Genomic DNA, 21,963 nt, shown 5'->3' on the forward strand with positions numbered 1-21,963 from the left:
TACTGTACTGGGTCCTTGGCAAGAGTGGCAGTAGAACCAAATCTGTCAAATGGCAGGGACTGGGAGAATTCCCATGAGTCCGAAATCCCACTACATTCTGGGAAATGCAACAGCAACGGACATGGTGAAATAGTTCTACTTAAATCGAGTTAACCATACTTTGAGGAAGAAGTTATAAATGTTTATCTTATTTTTAGTGCAGTAAAATCTTGAGTGACAGTTCTCATGACTACTGAGCAAGCAGTTCATTACTCTGGTGGATAGACTGTTCCACAAAGAAAGAATATTTCCAAGCACAAATTTTCTTTTCTTTACTTTAACACCCAGAGATTCATTTAATAGAATCAGTCAACCATGAAATGTGATGGCACAAAATGAAATACATGACATACAGAAATATCCTTCTTCTTCCCCTAGTCAGGGGGAGACAACTACCTTGTTGAAGGCAGTGGGCAAAATTTTATGACTGGTGTACAAAAGACAGTGAGTTAATGCCAGGTAGGAAACACAGAGCTTTGTGCAATCAGTGATCTACAATCTCAGAATGAATGTTTAGGTGAGGTACTAGATAAGAGTGGCGTGATGTATTTGGAGACATAATGATAACTTGTCATGACAAACAGTATATTTAGTTTCCTTGTAGTGGTATTATCAAAATACTCCAAAACAGTGAGCACAATCCAAGAAGCTGTCTCTTCTGTCTAATCTGATTCAAGAAAGATCATCCCAAACCCAAATTCAGTATATGATTTGATGCTTTCAAGGAAAATTATCCTGAAACACATCCAGTCGTTTTGCAAAAAATCTAAAACTTCTTCCACAATATTCTCATGCCAGTCATTGAACACAAGGAAAAGAATGGTGACAGTTAACATGATGAAAAGAAATCCAGAAATAAATATACTCATTTTGTGACAGTTTCCCCCTATAGCTCTCTCTCAGCTGTTCTTTATCTCCAGCAAGCAGTATCTCCCTTTACCTTGATGTGGTTCATCTCTGTTCACATTTGAGGCATGGGTCTTTCTCATCATGTTAATAAATGAGATGACTCAAGATAAATTCACAGGTGTTGTTTTTAACCTGTGCTTGCTTATTTCAAACCTAAAGGTTTATGGTCAAACCTTAACTTAGTAATGTTTTAGTTGGGTCTCACTCTTTTGATTGATCCTGGATAGCATCATGTATGTGTCCTACTTTACTCAGGCTTTGCATGTATTTATGGAGGACCATAATTTAGTTAAAGCAGCCTTCTTCTTGTATCAAAATGACTAAAAATCAATGTGAGATAGGTTTGTGAATTCTTGTAAAACATTTATCATCTCAGTCTTCTTGGAAGAGGAAATTAATTGTTTCACGTTGATGTGAAATACAAGACTTAAAATCCCCATGGAGTGACTGCTGTCTTCTGTATTTCAGCCACTACTTTATGTAAACTGAGAGGGCTTTTTGGTAGCTTTGTGGTACTCATAACATAGTTAATAGACTTAAAATAGTATTTTTGTATTTCACTTTCAATATATTTGCTGTTTAAAAGAAACAAATCTGTACAAACAGCTTTTCAGGAAGGTGAATCCTCAGGTAGCAGTGACTGAGCTCCTGTCACTGCACAGGGCAGCCAGCTGGCGTGTGTGCTCTGTCCAGAGACATTGTGACAGAACCTTCAGGCAGGGCTGTAAAAGAGCAGGCTTCTGGAGGACTTTGGAATAGTTGTGTAGCTATGTAGCAGTGTGCAGTGTTTTATACTGTAAGACAAACAGTGATAAAGGAAAACGTGGCTATGCAATGATATCTTCTGTAGATTGTCTGTAAAAGAGGAAGAGGAAATGTGGGAAGTTGTTTTCCTTTATTTGAAGTGATGAATATGATAGATCCATGGGACTGAAGCTCAGTAAAATTATTACCGCTAGTAATACATATTCTTTCCTTACTGCCAACTGCAGTTGACTTTTGCAGCCGTACTTGTGTTTTCTTGAATAAAAAAGCACAAATTTAAAAACCTGAAGTTTGAATGAACAGGAGAAATTTGTCTTTTGAAAGCCTTTTCAAACTTTGCAATATCACAGGACAAAAGTAGTAGCTAATTTAGTAATTCGGAAGTCTTTTTGGAGTGGGTAGCTGAATGATTTTTGATCTTTGTCCACAGGTTTTCAATACATACTCTAATGAAGACTATGACAGGAGAAATGATGAAGTTGACCCAGTGGCTGCATCAGCTGAATATGAACTTGAGAAGCGTGTGGAAAAGCTGGAACTCTTCCCAGTAGAATTAGAAAAAGGTATCGTGTCTGTGTGCCATTTCCACTTCCTGTGACACTGACCTACAAGTTTGAGGTAGTCTACATATGCCTACAGAGCCTATCTTGAATTTCCATGAACCTGTTGTAGTCACCTTGGCTTTTTGGATTTCAGGAATTGTTCAGCGAGGAAGTAAAGAAGCAGCTCAGAGACAGTAGTTTTTACCTTCTTAAGAGAATTATTTTTTTGACACTCCATCATGATTTTACACAGTGTTTGATGTAATATGTTCATTCTTCACTGGAGGAGTAAAAATCTTGTCTGTTGCTCTAAGCTCCTCATAAGGCTGTAGATGATACTTTTTGTGTGTAATTAAAATGGTAGTCAAATAGATTTTTAAAAGGAAGCAAAAATATTAGTGTTATTGACACAGAAAGCCAAGAGGAACCAAAGCATGAATGTTTACCTACCAAATAACTACAGATAAATGTAAGAAGTTTCTGCTTTCTCTTTCCTTTTTCACAGATGAAGATGGACTTGGCATAAGCATTATTGGAATGGGGGTTGGAGCTGATGCAGGCCTTGAAAAACTGGGAATATTTGTCAAAACAGTAACAGAGGGTGGGACAGCAGAAAGAGATGGCAGGTAAACTAGACTTTGTATTTTGGAACTATTGGCAATAGTTACTATAAATTATAATTTTCCTAGGGAATAGTTGTTTGCTTGTTGTATGTCATGGTAATCCAAACTGCAAAGTTTTTAAACTTCATTGGTAAGGTCCAGATACCTATGTGGTTAAGAGAAGACACTAAATTGGTACCATGAGTTTAAACTTCTAAAGAAGAACAAATTTGCCAAATACATGTGTTTGTGACTACTGAGAACCCTGATGCTGATTCCAAACTCTGTGTCACTTTTGAAGGTAGTTTGCATTCTAAAGGTGTTGGGCTCCCAACTGTTCTATTGGCTTCAAGCCAGCTTTAGATAGGCAATGCTTAAAAAAAAAGAATTCTATTCTGCGTTTGATTATTTGGTCTCTCTACATGTGATGTCCTTAAAAGAGATCTTGACAGACTGGATCAATGGGCTGAGGACGACTGCACGAGGTTCAATAAGGCAAAGTGCCAGGTCCTGCACTTGGGTCGCAGCAGCTCCAGGCAGCACTACAGGCTGGGAGAGGAGCAGGTTCAGAGCTGCTCAGCAGAAAAGGACTTGGGGTGCTGGTTGACAGGCAGCTGGACATCAGTCAGTTTGTGCCCAGGTGGCCAAGAAGGCCAGTGGCATCCTGGCCTGTACCAGGATGTGTGGCCAGCAGGACTGGGGCACAGTTCTTTCAACTTTACTAACACAGACTGCTACTTTATATTTCTTTTTTTTGGAATAGTCTTCTGTTCTGGAGTTCAGTTTTCAAACCTACAGCACTGAAACTGCATTAATTAAATGGAATAGGAAGGTGTACCATAAATTTTACCCACTAAAGAAGTGAATTGGTGTGTGTAGTCTTATGCAATGCTCATATAAAACCTGCTTGCTTCTAGAATTGCTTATTTGGTATGCACAGGCTAAAGCATTCCTTTTCAACATAAAATATTTCCTATCATATTTGGCACAGTTATCTGTGTATTTTACACCACTTGCCAGTCTGTGTATTATACAATACCTGCCAAAACCAAGCCAATCTCTTCTCATTAGGAGAAAGAAAAAAACTTTACTATGTAATCATTTAATAATGAAAAGGATTTTTAAGTATCTTCCAACCTGTACAATTTTTCATTTTGTCCCAGTGCCTAACTCTGTAAATTTCCATTCCAATAAAATACTACTTTTCTGATATGTAAGCAATTAAATCAACTTATCTGCATTCTCCTTTTCTGATTTTAACCATTAATGTGTTGTTATATTAGTTCTAAACAATATGAAAATATTGTTTATAAATATAAGTAGGAATAAACTTTTAAGACATTGATGCTGTCTTCTAAAAAATATATTGCAGTAACATGTTCCTTCTTGAACATTTCTAACTTTTCAGCCAGGCAAAAAGTTGTTCTGCTGTGGAAACCCTGCAAAAATTTAAACAAAATACTGTAGAAGGCAGGGGGTTGCAAAGTTTAGTAAACCTTGCTTTGAAACTAAAGTATATCATCTTCTAGATTGGGCTTGGAGGTATCATTACAGATCTTGGCAATAAGATATCAAGTTGAAGGCCAAGTACTGATTTATCATGGGCTTAAAAATTATGAAGGGAAATGAAGATGCTGACACCTCAAGATGTCATGACTTTATCCATTACTTCAAATTCAAGTGAATATTTTTCTGAAGGGTATTCTTGACCTCAGCTAGAAGGCATTAAGCTCACGACTGGTATTCTTTTTGAAATTCTCTGGTTAAAAATCAGTCACTCACTGCTGCTCTGTCATGATCTGTAATTTCTTTTCATCTCATTATTCACATGTTTGAGTGGGATACAGAAGTTAATGTTCCATCACAAGTCTCTTCTTTCATTTCCCTAGATGGCATCTGAAAGGAACTTGTCATCTGAGAAAAAATAATATCTTTCTTTGACCATCCTAATATTTGTGTTGGTTTTCAACTGGCAGAATGTTCAGTCAGCTGAGAAATAGGACTCTGATTTTCTCTTTGAGAGCCTGACTGATCATTCACTTGGGAAAGGGATATATAATCCTCTCAGTCAGGACCAGACAGTTCTGCATAATTAAGTGCATCAACTGTAAAAGAGCCTGTTAACTTCATCTTTATGAAAAGCCTACTTAATCATTAACACTGATAGCAAAACAAAGTCTCCTACCAGAAAATAAAACTATTTCAACAGTTGCATGAGATACTCTGAGTAATGACATAGCAATATTCAGCCAGGTTCTTCTCAAGCTACAATTTAAAATGTTACAGTATCTGTAGGATAGTTGTTCTATTTTTTATTGAAAGGCCTATCAAATTATGTTATACAGTACTTGTTTCCCATGGAAATACAAACTCCATGCAAAGGGGTTTCTCAATGATTTAACACCACTGGTTTGATTCATGTTGCTGTAGACAAAAAGGTAGCATTTAGCTGTCATATTTAAAGGTTTTGTGTTCCAATATTTAATCAAGGATGTGTTTCAAGATAAATCCAGAAGCAAGCATGTTGATAAGTTTTAGGAAAGGTTATTAATAGTGTGGAAAATATTAAATCAGTGATTAGACTGAATATGAATAATAAAATCTTTTCCCGGATCAATCAATCCATAGCTGCTTCTTTCAAATTATTGTGGTGATGAGTCATTCACTTTTTGAAGTATTTTGATAGCATTGGGAGCAACAGTTTTGAAACATTACATAGTTCTTAAGTTGAACTCTAGAAGTTGTCTCTGCAGAAATTAGATTTTTCCATTCATCATACAGAACCATTGTGCAAATAATTTGTTCAACTTTAGTTGGTTTGCTTCTGTAGTTGCTACTTCATTGTAATCTGCAGGCAGAGTTTAGTCATGAACATTGGAAAAAAATTGTCAGAAATACCAATTTTATTAATGATCAAAGCAATAAAATGTCTATAATTCAGGCTTTGGCAACCTGAGAATAATTTTTCATTCATGTTTGAAATTAGATTTGAGAGACAGAGGAGGCCTGGAGCTCCTGTTGGAGTGGGCTCTAACAGGAAGACAGCCCTTTGTATGTTGATATGTATGTATGTTCATATGTAATTAAAATACATGTGTATATAGAAAGAAAGGAGTTTTGGAGAACAGTGGCCATAAAAATAAGAGTTGGAAGTTAATTTAGGAGCTATACAAACAAAAAAAGGAGATACAAAATATGCCTAAAGGACAAATAGAATTAGACTGAATCAAGATGGAGCTCCTTATGAAGTTGCAGGGCAACAGTTCTCTAACATGGTGTTTCATCACCTGAAATGCTGTACCTATTTATCTGTATGAGCACTGCTAGTCCACTGTGTGATGATGTACGGTGCCATTGCTGTCACCTAAAAAGAATCTCTTATTCCACCATTTTCAGCCAAGAGGGTGACAGTTTCCCATTCAGTAGGCACCAGCTTCTTAAAAGTTCTTTTCCAGGAACTCCTGTGGCCATCTGACTGCACCCTGTGTTTGCTGAAGTGAAAAAAAAAAAATGAAGTCAAAATTAAATAAATATTAATGCGATTGCCGTATTTCTCAAATGTTTCAGTAAAAGTTCAAATAAAATTCTGAGATCAAAATGCGTAATATTTTCAATATAGGAGTTTACGTGCCTTTTTCAAGGGAGATCTTGCCCAGAAAACAGTGACATTCTGTGGTATGAGGCTGCCAAATAATAAATACTGTATTTCTTACTCACCACTGGAATCCAAAGAACAGAAGATGCTGCTTGAACGTACTTAAAACTGCAAAGCGTTTTCTCAGACTTGACAGAGAAATTAGTGCTCAAAGTCAAAATGCTTCAGCATTCTGTTCAAGACTGTGTTGTTCTTTGAAAAGAAGTCTTACATATGTAACTAATATATCCTAAGATGTTAAATATGTTAATTTAGGTATTTGCATATAATTTAAATAGGATTTTTTCATAGCTGTTTCTTGGTTTCTTTGTAAACTGTGTCATTTGGATCAATAGAACTCATGTAAGCACTTGAAAATTGCTCCCTTTGACTAGTTGTGGATGTGTATGTTTGGTTTTTATTTTGAAACTATCAGAAATTGTGCATTTCTAAAGAATAGTACAGCAGTCATCGTTCAAGGATTTGTAATCCAGATGAGTGCAGTGCCTTGCCTGCTCTAGGGATTTTGTAGTAGTGCTTGCTTTAGATAAAAGCAACATGACTTTCATTCTGTCTTAACTTTTTCTGTGTTAAACAGTGTATCAGCTGTAAATAGGTGTTTGGTCAGTTCAAAAAGAGAGTCCTCATTAAAACAGTCCAAGGTTTTATGATTGTATGCAGCAAGATCACACTTACACTGGGAATTCATCTCTTTTAATGAAGTAGATGAAATATCTTAAGAGAGTACGTCACAATTGGATCTGATACATAAGTTCTTTTCTCCACAGATGAGCAGGTTGTTTTAGTTAAATACAACCTTTTTTTTCCATTAGCATGAAATGCCGGAGCTATGCCTTATGCTGTTTTTAAAGATTGGCTTAGGAAAGAATGATATAAGTGCTGTTCAAGTATCTCATTTAATTTAATTCATATGACAAATTCAAGAGTTTGTGTTGCTGTATTTCTATACAAGGAAAGAGACTGGAAAATTAATTGATACTAACTGTAATGGTAATTTTGAAGTTGAATTTATGAGATGTCTGTGTACAAGGAATGATGCATTTTTCATATTTACCTCAATCATTTTATGACTGAGTTTTTGTTTAAGGTCCAACTAGAAAGATATTTCTGTGCTAAGTTTTACTGAAAATTTGCATGAATTCATACAATTACTTATGCATTTGTGTTTTTCCCATGAAAGGATCCAAGTGAATGACCAAATTGTGGAAGTTGATGGCATCAGTCTGGTTGGTGTTACACAAAATTTTGCTGCAACTGTGCTTAGAAACACCAAAGAGAAAGTCAGGTGAGTATTTAGAAGGAAAAAAAAAAATAATACTTAAGATTATTTGACTTCCTTCACAGGCCTTTCAGTTTGCCCAGGTAGAATGAGTGGGTTTTGGCCTCTGTGTCTTCTTGCCTTTGATCCCAAGAGAGGGATCAAATACAGTATTACAGTTTTGTTTTGGCTTAGATTTTTAAAATATTGCCACCAAGACAAGCTGAAATTGCAGACAGATGATGACTATGCTCTTGATCACTAGTCTGGATGTTCATGGGCTTCAAGCTGTTTGTATTGCTTGGAATGATGAAGGTCATGGGTGTTGGTCGGATGGAAACTGCTGCCAGTGATCACTTCCTTGCTCCACCTATGGGGACACTGACCGTGTTCATGCTCCAAGGTTGGAGCAGGAGGAGATGAGTACTCCGCTCCCTCAGATTCCACCTCAGCACACAGGAGAGGAGAATATTGGATGCAGTAGTGATAACAGCTACCAAACTGGGGAAGGTAACCACTATTAATTAACTGAGCTCCCAGTATCATCTATGGGTTCCTCTCTGCACCTATACTGTGATTCATTGAAAGGTGTCCCTGTAAAAGCACATAAAATAATGAACAGACTAGAAAATGTAACAAATACTGCAAGGACACTTCTGAACTTGTGTAAATGTGAGTGTAAAGCTATAAAATGTCATTAGTAAGAACATTGTTTCCCTAGAAATGAACTGGTTTGCCATTTAAAACCCTGTGTAATCACATAGTTTGTCAATAGCTTGTTAATTTCAGTAAAGATTCTACTTCACAAAATAAATCCAAAAATATCTTTGGCATATTGTAAAAGCAGCCACCACTCTATATTCACCTTTTGGTTCTCTTTCAAAATCTTCTCTAGGGAGTACAACCAAATTCTTTAATTAATGAGTTCAGATCTGACTTCTTTTGAACCATGACTAAACTATGGGTGGTAATATATGCAGACCCCCTCAGATGGTGGTGCTGTATGTTGGCGTGCACATTTCCACTATAATTCCATAGCTGATCCTGCATGACATTGAGGAGTAATGCTGGGATGTGGATTCTGCAAAGAATCTTGGAGGTAGTTGATCAATCTTTTATTTGAGAATGGTTATTTAGGGAAAAAAAAATTGAAATTTTAGTGTAATTATAGGTGAGTATATTTTGTGCAACATTTTCATTTGAAGTTACACCATTACTATTTCTGCAAAGACTCACACATGCTGTGAATGTTCCTACTGACTAAACTATGAAAATAAGTATATACTTTATTAGATTTTCTACAGCTGAGACTTCCAAACATAAAATACTTATGACAGAGAATAATGTGTTCCTGTGTTTTGGTACACAGAGCAAATGTTATGTGTATTCTGTGTCTGATGTTCAAAAGGAAAAAAGAAAGCACTCACATAAAACATACGTACTTTTTACATTTAGAATCAGCTTAGTTTGTGTAATTATTACTGCATAAGTTATAGAATAGAATACTTGCTTCCATGGGAAAATAATGGAGGAAGGAAAAAACATAAAATGATTTTCACACAGAGCTCCCACAGTCTTCTCGCAGGAAATAAATTACAGTGAGATTGGTTGCAATCTAGACCATTGTCACAAAATAGGGAGCTGAAAAAAAGCATTTCTTCATTGTTGTTGGGCTCACATTGTCAAGCATACTGTGTCTCTTGTGCACTGGGATCATTGGCTTCTGACAGGTCTCATTTATCAAAGAGAGGTATTTGAGTTCTACATTTTTCTTTTTAAGATTAAGATACTGAATTTCCATGGAAAAAATGACCCAGTGTGTTAGTGTCAAAACTAGACCAAAAAAAGCATAAAATAATATTCAGTTAATAATAAATTTTAAATACTGTATTAGTTACAATATAAAATAATACTAAAATATTAAGAATGTATACATAAAGAGCATACCATGTGGTTGGCAGTATCTTACTAATGTATATTTCTAATTAGAGGAAAGAAATGAGTAGAATTTGGTGCAACTTCCTTATTTTATTTTTTTTCATTTTAAACTTTATGGAAAAAAATGCTCAGAAAGACTGCTTTCTGCTGTATGCAAGCCAGCTGAGAAACCACAAACCCTTGGTTTGTGGTAGGCTGGTATGCTGGGAGTGAGACTTGACAAGGTAGCCAAGCCTTGTGTGACACAAGCTTCTGCTTAGCTTCTGATCCAGTCCTGGATGGTTTTGTTGCTTGATGTTCTAATAGGTTTTAGTACCACAAAATGAAAAATAGTTCCAGAAAGCTGCTTTTTAGAGATAGATATTTCAGGATGCTTGACATTTTGGCTTCAATACAGGCTTGAACATTTGTTTGTTAAGAAAGTGAGAGCTAATATTGATGAATTCGGATATGAAAGGAAATAAGGTATTTTTAACTTTCTGACTGTTTTTCTTTTGATATGTGACAAAAGAGCCCTGCCTGCTGCTTGTTTTGTGGATAGAACAATTGGTTTCTGACAGATCCTCTTTCCTGCTGTGTTAGGGCTAGGATGGAGAATCCCTCATCTCCACCCTCTTTGGCAGACAGTGACAGCCTTTGCACTTGAACTGCTCCAGAACATTAGGGACAACATGGGAGAGTCTGCTGGGGCAAAGTGCCTTTCTTGCCCCCAGCTGTCAGCTCCTGCCTGTTGGCAGTGCAGGGAGCAGTGCTGCTGCCCTTTGAGTGCACCATTCCTGTGGCAGCTGCCATGAATTATCCATGTCACTGTGGGAGGCACAGACAGGGAACAGGTTACTGCTCTCTAAACCCCTCTTGCCTCTCCTGTGGAGGATGTCCCAGGCTGAGCTGCCAGTGTGCCGGCAGGGTACAAGCACACCTTATCTGATCCAAGGCAAGGCAGCTGCACGAATCCTTCCTTCACAGGAGGAATCATGTTCACAGTTACTTGCATATCTGCTGTTCAGTAGTGTCAGCTTGATAGGGTGTATAGAACTGCTTTAATAAGCATAGTTCTCTTTGTTATCATAGCATACAAAATCTGTGCTTTTCTTCTGCCTGGTACACACAGAGATTTTTGTGCCTTTCACTGGCATTACTTCACGTTTATATCCCACAGCATTGCGTATCTGAAGTCATTTTGTGCTTAATCTAGTCAAAGTGCATGCTGGTTTTTATAGCAGGGTGTATTATGTGAGATCAGTTGTAAAGAAAGGACACTCATGAATAGAATGACATTAAAGCCACTTTCTTAATTCTTTCCAATAAATGTAGTCAATGCCTCTTCAGAGAGCTTGCATAATACCAATACTTAGTGATTTATTGTTCTCCTTTGAGCCTTCTGAACATTTTGAATGATACTGACGGTGGAAGTCATTGACCTAGAATAGATTTTTGCAATTTTTCTACCAGAAAAAATGTATCAGACTGTCTGTAGCTGACACGATAAAGAATTTGTGAAAATGAAGACATGGCTTTTACCTTTTGAACTGTTCTAGGTGAGGCTGAGAGGAGGTGAAAGAAGAACAAATGTAAGCATCTACAATTATTTTATCCATTGTTTGCAGTATTGGATTATCCAGCAGGGTCATCATACCACAATGAAAGATCATTGTCTCAACCGATTTGACTTCTACAATGATAATAAATTAAACGATTCTTTCTTATAATGTTTTCTGGGAAGATAATCAGTACCCAGCGGATGTACACAGGCTACTCTGGTAGCCTATGAGGCAAAGGAAAGAGATGGAATTCTTTCATAATCCCAGCTGGCAATCAGCTTCCGTTTTTCAGGATGAGAATTAGTGTCCTCGTGACTCTAATCAGCCAAATACAACTATGAATGCTATTTCAATTGATGTAAATATCAGGTCTTCTTTATAATTTTGCATAACTGTTTAGTTTACTAATATCTCATATTAGTGGATTTCAGAATTTGATTATGTACATGAGAGATTTGAAATATGTGTTGTTTTCAATATTGTTGAGTGTTGCCGCTGCTCCAAGATTAATGGCTCAGAGGGCAGTGCCACACTAATACCACTAATTGTTCTGTGCTTCTTTTGACCCCATTTAGGATGTAATCTATTGGCTTGAAGTTTGCAAGTGGTGCCTGCAGTCGTAAAAGATAGGATAAGGAGAGAGCTTGACAGTGGGAATCCTATCCTGTCATGGAGTTTCTCTTGTATTATTTTGCTTGCAGTCTCCACATAGACTGTCATGTTGAGTATCAGACCTGTTCTTTGAAGCTGCTAGAGTGATGTTAAGCCTTTGTGACCACACTCTTTCCCTGTTCATGGTAATGAAATGGTTTTGGGAGACCCTACAGTCTCCGCCAGAGAAAACTCAAAGACCTGTGTGCCTCTAGGGAATTTTATTTTTTTTTTTTCTTGAACATACTCACAAGGGAAAAAAATCTAGTTCTTTCATAGAGAAAACTTTATCCTTTTATCATACTTACTGAATACAAAGATTTGTGCTCACACAGCTCTGGGAGAGGCAGGGTCCCAGGAAAGGAGGACGTGGTTCTTGGAAGAAGTACTGCATTGATAAGGAGGAAGGGTCTTGCATGAGAGAATCATCAGAAAATCCCAGTCCTTCATATGCTGCTTGTATGCTTTTAGCATTAGTATTTTTCTCTGAAATGTTTCTTTTAAGGAAGTTAACCAAATTCAGCGTTTTACTGGAAAGGCAAATTTTAAATTCTGTGTCCTCCTTCCGTATCCTGTTGTATGAATGTGGCTAAACATTTTCTTGGCTTTCCAAACTGTTGCTAGGCACTGAGCGGGTGCTCTCTTGGTGCTTTCTGAATCAGTTCTTGGGTTTTTTCAGGAAACCACGCAGAACCTGTGCAAAACCTGTTTGGTTTATCATGACTTGTACCACTGTGAAAGTTATTCATTGTGTTAATCCTAACCTGCCATTAAGTTTACCTGCTTTTGTTTATTTAAATTCTGCCGAAATGCATCCAAGTCTTTCCATCTTAAATAACTGGTTAGCCAGTCTTTCCATGTCTAATTAATCTTCTAGATCATTAAAGAGTATGTTCTAACAACAGCAGTGCAACTATCCAGCCCTCTGGCTTCTTACTGTAAACTGTTCTCTGTTCTAATAAAGAATAATTTATTGCCATATTTTGTTTTTTCTTATCTGGAAAGTTTTAATTCAAAGTAGGGTTCTGTCTCAACTCCCAATTAGATCACAGCTTAATTTTTTTATCTCATACTAAACTGAAAATGCAGTCTTTCTCACAAATTTTTACTTTTTGTATAGCTCTTATACAAGGAACAATTAAAGGGTGAAAAGTAAAAATAATTGATTGTTCATTAACATCAAGCTGAAATGTCATTTATTCCTTCCGTCAGCTAATTCCTCACCCCATCTTGAGCTGATTTTTTTCTGAAAAGTGCACTGTTTCCAAAAGAAGTATTTGCATGCCTGCTGTTAGTTTTGTTTGCCACCACAACATCTGGAAAGGTAGTTTATACAGTCAGGTCTTTGCAAGAACTAAGACAGTGTAGGGGGCAGATGAAGTCTCAGGACCTAAACAGCAGCAGTATGCCCTGATGGGAATGCTGTTGTTGACAATAACAGTGAACAGCATGCCTTTGTTGTGATTCCTTGGTCTAGGTAATAATCTTCTCTTCTCTGTGTGTGCAGGCCTGTACAGATTTTCTTTTGCTCCTTCTGAGTTTGCCTGCCTGTGCTCTTACATTGTGAAACAGCTGGGTCCTTTAAAATTTGCAGGCATTCTTCATAGTGCAGATCCACATTGTGGTAGAGGCAGGACTGCTAATTAATGGGTAATGAGACAGGACACAAACCAAAGGATACAACACTCCTTCTCTGCTTCAGAGAGCTGGGTTATCTTATCTGGCTGGGGGTTGTGGTTTTGTTCTTCCTTTCCTTGTCTATTTCTTTTTCCTTGAATCCAAGTGCAAGAGCTGAGGAGATAAAAAGAGAAGGAAAGAAAAAGCTCTTTGCTCTGCAATGCTGATTGCTGAGCTGGGACTTCATACTGTGCTGCTTCAGAAGCCATGTGTGCTTGGTGTGCTTTCTGCTTCTTTGATAAACCTGAATTGTGGATCCCGCAGAAACTAAATGTGTGGTGCTGTGTGCCAAAGTAGTGTAAATTTCTCCTGTTTAATCCACTGTGGTTATATTAAAGATTCCATAATACATTTTCTTTCTGGTTTCTGCAAAGTACTCCTACAAGCACTGGTAATTGTCCTGGGAGACTACCAGGAGTACTGTGCTGAACATGAAAAATTACTCAAGTCCTCTGACCCCTTAGCGTGAGTGAGATAAGACTACATTCGTCCCTGCTTAGCTGGTTTATATTCCCTGTCTGTGCCTGTGTAGTAGACAAGCTGTGCCTTGGACTGTTCTTTGTGCTGAGGCCAGCTGGCAACAGAGTGGTCAGTGCTCCTACCTTTAAAGAGTTGTACCTTTCTGAGTAGGCTGGCCATATCCAAATTGTCCACTGGAAACATCCAAGCTGACTCCTAGCCTTTTCCAGCTCCTGGACTGTGTCTGAGTATTCTTTAGTAGAATACTAGTTAGCTCAGGTCAAACTGTTTCCAAGACAGTTTCAGTGATATAATATGATTTTACTATGATGACCAGTTACTAGTACTTGGAAAGCATTCTCTGGCACGGTGTAATTTACTAGCATAAGCATAGCCTCTGTGTCCTGAGTTCTTGCTAATTTGAATTTTATGGCTATTTTTTTCTTGAAATATTTACACCTTTGGACAGGAAATTATATGTTTGAGTGTGAAATATATAAAGAAATCTTCATTTAAATATATTTTTTGAATCATAAACTATTTTTCTAGGTATTGGAGCATGCCTTTAAGAATTAAGTATAACATGAATGAATAAGGTTCAGTGGGGCTGGATTTAATTAGGAGCAGCTTTGCTTTTCTTTTCCTGGAAAAAGGAACAACTTGACCAGTTTTGAATCAGTTCATGCTCAGTTTGGTTGGATCTAAACATAAACTACTAACCCTGCAACTGAAATATCATTATTTCATTGTTTCATTGTTTATTTAGCTATTTTTTTTACTCCTTCATCCAAGATACTACTTTGTGGAAGCTCTCACACAGTTTTGTGCACCTTGATTAATGGGATACAGCTTTGTGACAGCTGGGCAGAAATAGCTGCTGTTCATCCTTGCAGGATAACTCACCAAACTATATGGATGGTGCTGTAGGAGCATTTAGCTGGACTGTGCTGTGAGGATGGTCTGTCTTTCCTAGAATCTGGATCATGTAATCATCCAGATTAAGGACATGGTCTGAACTCAGAAGCTTACTTGTGACCTATCTTTATTTTCTTCTTGGATTTCTTCCCTGTGGATGCCAATGAGGGTGAGGGAAGACAGATCTGACCTCAAAAAGCAGTCTGGCTTTTTTAGGAACATGTCCTGCTAGCACTTGTTTTTGAACAGAGGTTACTGCATTCAGGTATGTTAAAGCACGGATTTACGAATGTGTTTCTTTGAAGTGGCCATTCCCATAAGAATCATGTAGTGCTACAGAAAATGTTGATTAAATTATCACCCTGTATTCAAGGAAGTGTTTTAAGCAAGGGTTGTGTTGAAACATTGTCAGGCTGTCTGGAAAGAGATGGAATCAATTCTTAATGTGCACTCTCAGAAGAACGGAGCAATGTAAGGACCAGAATCTGGAGAGGTGCCAAAACATTGAATCCCTTGGCTAATTTTGAAGTACTCTTGAGTAAAGCTCATGTGTCACTGAGGCCCTAGACTACAATTGATTTCTGGAGGAAGAATTAATCTAAGTGCATTGATATTATTGTGTGGGTTTTTTACATGACTTCCTAATTGTCTGACTCAATATCCATTTAGTGTTGATAGTAGCAAAGTTTATCAGGTGCTTCTATCCAAGAGTTCTGGAGACTCTGCTGAGGCTTTTCTGATGCTTGATCTGTGATTTTGCTGCTCGTCCACCAGTACCACTGATACCACTGTTTGGCCAGAAGACCAACCACATCCTGGGTCAGCACCAAAAGAGGAATGGCCGTAAGGTGAGGGAGATGATGCTGCCTTCTGCCTCTCTTCTCTGCCTTGTGAGACCCCACCTACAGTGCTGCATCCTGCTCTGGGGTCCTCAGCAGAAGAAAAACATGGACTTAATGCTGTGGGTCCAGAGGAGGCCACAGAGTTGATCAGAGGACTGAATCACCTCTCCTTGACACAAGTTGAGAGTGCTGGAATTTTTCAGCCTGGAGAAGTGAGGAGATTTTATGATACCTTCCAGTAGTGAAAGGAGACTTATAAAGAAGAGGTACAGACATTTTACAGATAGTGATAGGAAAAGAGGGAATGATTTTAAACTAAAAGAGGAGAGATTTGTGTTAGAGATTAGGAAGTTCTTTACTCATGGGGTAGTGAGGCACTGGAACAGGTTTCTCAGAAAATTTGTGGATACCTCATCCCTGGTACTGCTCAAGGCCAGGCTGAATGGGGCCCTGAGCAACTTGATTTAGTGGAAAGTGTCCGTACTCATGGCATAGTCCCTTCCAACCCAAAGTGCTAAGTTGAAGTCCTTCTGTATCTCTTTAAATTCAGGGTGCTTTACTTCATCCTAGGTCTGGGAACAAAGATAGAAGCTGCAGAACTTCTGCACAACAGTTCATTTTACTGGCAACTTGATCTCCAGGGTCTTTGGAGGCTCTTCCCAAAGTCTGCTTATCTGTGCTGGCTTCACACAGGCAGCATGCTGCACTAGGTACTACACAGATGGCCCTCTTAGATGTTTCTTATGTAACCTTAAATTACTTCATTCAGTCATTGCCACTTTCATTCACTGATAAGTCATCACTTCATTACGTTACTTTGGGTGCTGATCTCCAAGTAGAGTTCTTCACTTAGTTTTGGGTCACTTATCACTTACCTGCAGGCAAACCTTTTTTATTTCCCTCTACCAGTCCTCTTGGTTCCAGCTAGTAGCTTTAAAGATTGCTGTGCACAGGCCTGTCTCTGATGCAGGGGTGGGCTGGGTGTCTTACTGACATAAGATTGCACATGAGGTAGATCAGGTAACACAGGGCTGCAATCAGGATTTTCCACAGCCTGCAGGAATGGGCTGACAGAAACCTTATGAGGCAAGGGCTGATGTGAGTCCAGCATCTGGAGCAGCCTTCCTGTGCAACACTGTGAGCTGGACCGCAGATGTGCAGGCAGCATCCCAGGAAGAGGTGGAAAGAACATCTTCAGGTGAAAGAAAAGAATGGGATGTCAGCATGCTGTCTCAGCTGCCTTCCATGAGGTAGAACTGATAAACCCAGATTCTTCATACTCTCAGTACAAAAGGACAAAATAACAGGCAATGAACAGAAGTTGCAGCAAGGGTAATTCTGATCAAGGCCATGACAAATTTGGCAATCTTTTCAAGTCAGGGGCTGAGGTTGTACCAGTTTCCTTCCAACTGAAATTGGTCAGAGTGTTATGAGTTTCAGATTGTTTGATACCAGGAAGTGTAATAGTAGCTCATAGGCTGTGAACTCCTTATGTGCAGTCAGTGACTTCTGCATTTTAGGGTGCTGTTTGGGGAGGTTGATCTTGTTCATTATAACCGCATAAATACCAGCTTGTGGTGCTGTGAGACTAAATAAAACTGCTTTCTTAACAGAGTTCACACCCCTTTTAGCACTTTGGATTAATTATATGGCTGCTAACCTAATGGAAGCAGCCAGAGGAGATAATTGAAGACATCCTAAAATAAATGAGATAAATGATAGCTGAAGCAGCTTCAGACTTTAAAGCTCAGAGGAAAACCATTTTAAAAATCATAGAATGGTTTGAGTTAGAAGAGACCTTAAAGATCATTTAGAGCCAACCCCTCTGCTATTGTCAGGGTCACTTTCCACTAGAGCAGGTCACTCAAAGCTCCATCCACACTGGCCTTGAACAGTTCCAGGGATGAGGCATCTGACTGTAAAACTCCCTGAATTATTAATTTTACTGTACATTTTTATGGACCAAACTGTATTTTAGGAAAGGCTAGAAGAAAAGATTTTGAATACTGTTACAGGAAACCCCCCCATTCTTTCTTAGCATGTGTTTGCTGTATTCTTACTTGATTTTTGTTGGATTTAAGGAAACGATGCTAATGTATTTTTAACTGAGCACTTAATGCCTGAAGTATTTTCAGAAGAAATCATTAGCTCATTTCACTAAAAGTGTGTGCTGCAGAACTTCAGGTTTGCATCACAGATTTGGTGCCTTTGCAATTTTTTTTAGTACCACTTATTTTCAAAGTGGAAATGCTTTTTAATTTAATCAATTTTTATGATAATGTTTCTGGTTCCTATAGTTGATTAAAAAATCATTAAGTTGTTACAAGAAGCACAGGTCTGCAGATCCTCTTTTAATAAAAGCTGGACATATGCAGAAGGCTGTGTATCAGGTGTGCTGTAAAATGTTTAAATCATGGATTGCAGGAGATGTAGGAGTTGCTGCCGATTTCAGTAGAATGTTTTTCTTAACCACCACTACTGTAGTTAATTTTCAGTTTCTCAAGATACATAATTATTTTAGATATTCTAAAATCCATTATAGAGTAAAATACTAATTACTGTATTACTAATTACTCCATCCCTGTTCATTTTAACCACAACCACAAAGTATATTTTACAGCTGGTAATTCCGCTAAATTATGTAACTCTTGAGTATGGCAGTTAATGCCCTGCCTTTCTCCTTCCTTCTTTTTTGAAGATTTCAGAAAAATTCAGTAATTATGTGAGATTTAGTACAGGGGTGGCTGTATCACAGATTTGCTGGAGTTTGTTTTGCATTTGCTGGCTTTAATAATCCAGGGGAGTATTATTGTAATGTGGTTTAAAGGCTGTAAAATGCTAATTTATCTCATATATAAAAACATGACCAGCTTCTCATAAAATATTGCTGACAGAATGTATAGTTCTTTCTTATAATACTTCTAGCCTTTGAGACTAATTAATGAAGTCTGAAATGCATGTGATTGATGTTGTTGATTTGAAATATATAATCAGCCACTTTGTTGAAATGTGTGTATTATGGGTCAGTGACTGATTTTTTGATCAGTGAATCAGAGACTTATGTCTCTTTCTCATATTTAAACACTTCAGAATATGATAGTTTTTGTATTTAAAGCTATTCTGTGAATAAATATCTAATTCATGCTTAGAGTTTTAATAACTGCCCCTACTTTATAGTTTTAAAGTTATTTTTATTCAGCTCTCTCTTTAAAATTTAACTTCGTAATTTATGGTTTATCTCAATTATATGCATGGTATTCTTAAGATCATGGAACGTAAAATGACAAAAAGTTTGGTTTAGTTTGTAAAAGCTGTAATTGATGGGAACATAGTATTCCATTTTCCAAATTTACAATTCTTTGCCTAGAACTGACATCGATTGTAGACTGAATGCTTCTAAAAATTATTTTCAGACATTTTGGATATGTCTCACTCTAAAGCAATAAATTTTAAGAAGATAGAACATTACTAGTATATTTCTATTTTGGAAAACATTTGCTTTAAACTTTGTCAATGCTTGGAGGCTTTTATTCATATGTCATCTGACAGCTTCAGGTATCACTGAGTAACTTCATTTTTACATATGATTCAAGCCTTGAAAATCACATCACTGTGAACTGTAAGTGGCTTTGGCATGAGACGAAAAATTCAATTAATAAGGCTTCATATTTTTGCATCCTGCCTAATGGTGTTTGTATGAAAATATTGCTGCATTACAGCTAATGTGTCAAAAACCACTTCTAAATTATCAGGAATTGCCGGACTTTGCATGCATTATATGTTGTCTATTCTATATTTTCAGTTTACAAGGATGATTGTATGAAGTATATTTGAGTCTTGTGTTTTCCAAGGAAGGTTACTTACCAGGCAGAGAGCCTGAGGGAGTCCAGTATTTGCATCACTTTGTGATGCGGTTTCATAACTTTACACATTGAGGATCTCCCTCACATGTTTAGAAGTGTGCTCTCTCTACTGTGTGTAAGTAACATATTAATGTATAATTTTTCTTACTTTTTTTTAAATATAAGGTTTTTTTCCATATTTACTTTTAATTTGTTTTTACATTAGAGAAGACAAACAAGTAGCAGATCTGGGTTAAATCCTTTTTCACTTCCTTTAGTAATTTCAAAAGTTCATGGTTCCTCCCAGTTGAGTCTGAAAACATGACTGGTTTAGTCTTTGTAATACTTGGCTCTAAAATCAAAATTTAGAGGAAACAGGATCTCTCTGTGAGTCTGTATGCAGAACAGATGAAGTTAGGGGCCATGAAGAAACATTCTTTTTCTTTCAGCCCAAGGTCTTTATCATTACTGAGAACTAATATTGTATTTTGTAATAGTGGGATATGAGCACCAGACTGTGATCTGTTTGATCAGGATTAAAATGCTGATCTTATTGCCTTGATCTCTTCTACGTTCTGCTGTATTTTCTGTTGATGTTTTTAAGCTAAGACACTTTCTTGCGAATTATTTTCAGAGCACCTTGTGTCATTATTTCAAACGGAGTCACTCATTCTCACCTTTCTTATCCTTGTGGAAGTAATTAGTAGGTTGGGTATTTTGATGTTGAAATAATCTCTGAATTGCAGTCCTTTCTATAGTGCCTGACTTCATATATTCTGAAAAATTATTTGTCATGGGAAATGGACCCAGGGTCGTCCACTGTTGGGAAGTTGGCTTACACATGGATGACAAATCCCAAGGGATTTTAACAGTGATAGGAAGTACTAATGAGAAAAAAAATCATACATGGGTTATAATGCACATTTTTGCCTCTCATTCAAGTAATGAATTAAATTCATCATTTGAGCCAAATGTTGTGGAAACAAATAATTTACTATATCCAGTATCTCAGTGTCACCTTATTGTGCTTTTCAGCTCAACATAATACTTCTTTCATCTGTAATTACCTAATTATCTTTCTAGCCTTGTAAAAAATAATTCTTCAGCTTGACATCTTTAAATCGTGCTTTTGTACAGTAGTTCACTAGGTAATGGGTGTTTATGATTAGTTCTGGAGATAGCAACATATCTAAATATGGTTATGCCACTGTGCTGGAAAAAAAAAGGGTTACAATCCAAACCAATTCTGAGTTCTAGTTGCTGAAAGCAAGACTGAGAAGCATTCTTGTAAGTCTCAACCAAGAAAGAGGCACTTCCCTTGTGTTTTGTTAAGCCAAGGAAGTGTGCTCCCAGTGTTCTGCAGTAGCTAATAGTGGAGGAAACGTTCCTTAGCAACAGGAGTTCATGAAATAAAAGACAGATTTAAATGCAGCTTTAAATTAAGGAAATAGTGTCTGTCAGATTTTAAAATGTGGAAATAGATTCTGTTTTCTAGACCGGAGGAAGACAAATATAAAAGCTCAGAAATGAAAGATAACTTCTAAATCAGGGTGGGAAGGAGTTATTCTGGTGCATGTTCCTTTCCGTATAAGCTGCCATAAGTGGGCTGTTGCTCTTACTGTGGATCCATAACAGTCTGGTCTTCTGTAGCCTTCTGGAAAATACATGGCTCTACGGGGAATGGGAGCAATTATGCTTTACTGAAACTTGGAGTGGAAACTTGTAATGGTCCCTTCTGTCATGTGACCAGACCTGTCTTGGTTTGGTCTCTCCTACTCCGGCACACAGTGCCCTTGTGACAAATCTCATCCACAGAACACATTTGAAACAATCAAAACTACAGATCTTTGGAATAAAAGGCTGCCCTCTGTACTAGAAATGGCTAAAACCCTAGAACTTCAGTTAACGGTAGGAGTAATATTTTTTCACTAATGTTTTGTATAGGTTTGTAATTGGACGAGAAAAACCGGGACAAGTGAGTGAGGTTGCGCAGCTGATTAGCCAAACTCTAGAGCAAGAACGTCGCCAGAGAGAGCTGCTGGAGCAGCACTATGCACAATATGATGCAGATGATGATGAGGTAACAAACTGTCCAGTGTCTCACTATTTGGTGTTTTTTAATGTTCTGGTTTTTATTCTTAATTCCTTCTTTTTACTTATCACTCAGAGGTCAACTTTTGGACCATTCCATTACATTTGCTGATGATTTTTACAGATTTTGATGACTCTTAACTGAAGAACAAATTTATAGAAAAACTTTTCATCATGGATTTAAAGTATTTGTTTTGTTCCAGAAGAGCAAATACCAATTGGTTGATGCTTCTGTAA

General features: G+C 37.4%; 1 protein-coding gene across 2 annotated transcripts in view; it reads left to right on the forward strand.

Moving 5' to 3' along the window:
* Positions 1-21,963, forward strand: part of PPP1R9A (protein phosphatase 1 regulatory subunit 9A) — a 133,168-nt gene that overhangs the window by 68,439 nt on the left and 42,766 nt on the right. For both annotated transcript variants that reach the window (XM_083860978.1, XM_083860979.1), the window contains exons 3-6: positions 2,144-2,276; positions 2,761-2,881; positions 7,693-7,797; positions 21,580-21,715. In XM_083860978.1, the coding sequence (XP_083717104.1) occupies positions 2,144-2,276; positions 2,761-2,881; positions 7,693-7,797; positions 21,580-21,715 (495 nt within the window). The remainder of the gene's footprint in view (positions 1-2,143; positions 2,277-2,760; positions 2,882-7,692; positions 7,798-21,579; positions 21,716-21,963) is intronic.

Source organism: Zosterops lateralis, assembly GCF_965231275.1.
Source record: "Zosterops lateralis genome assembly, chromosome: 1".
NCBI classification, from domain to species: Eukaryota; Metazoa; Chordata; class Aves; order Passeriformes; family Zosteropidae; genus Zosterops; species Zosterops lateralis.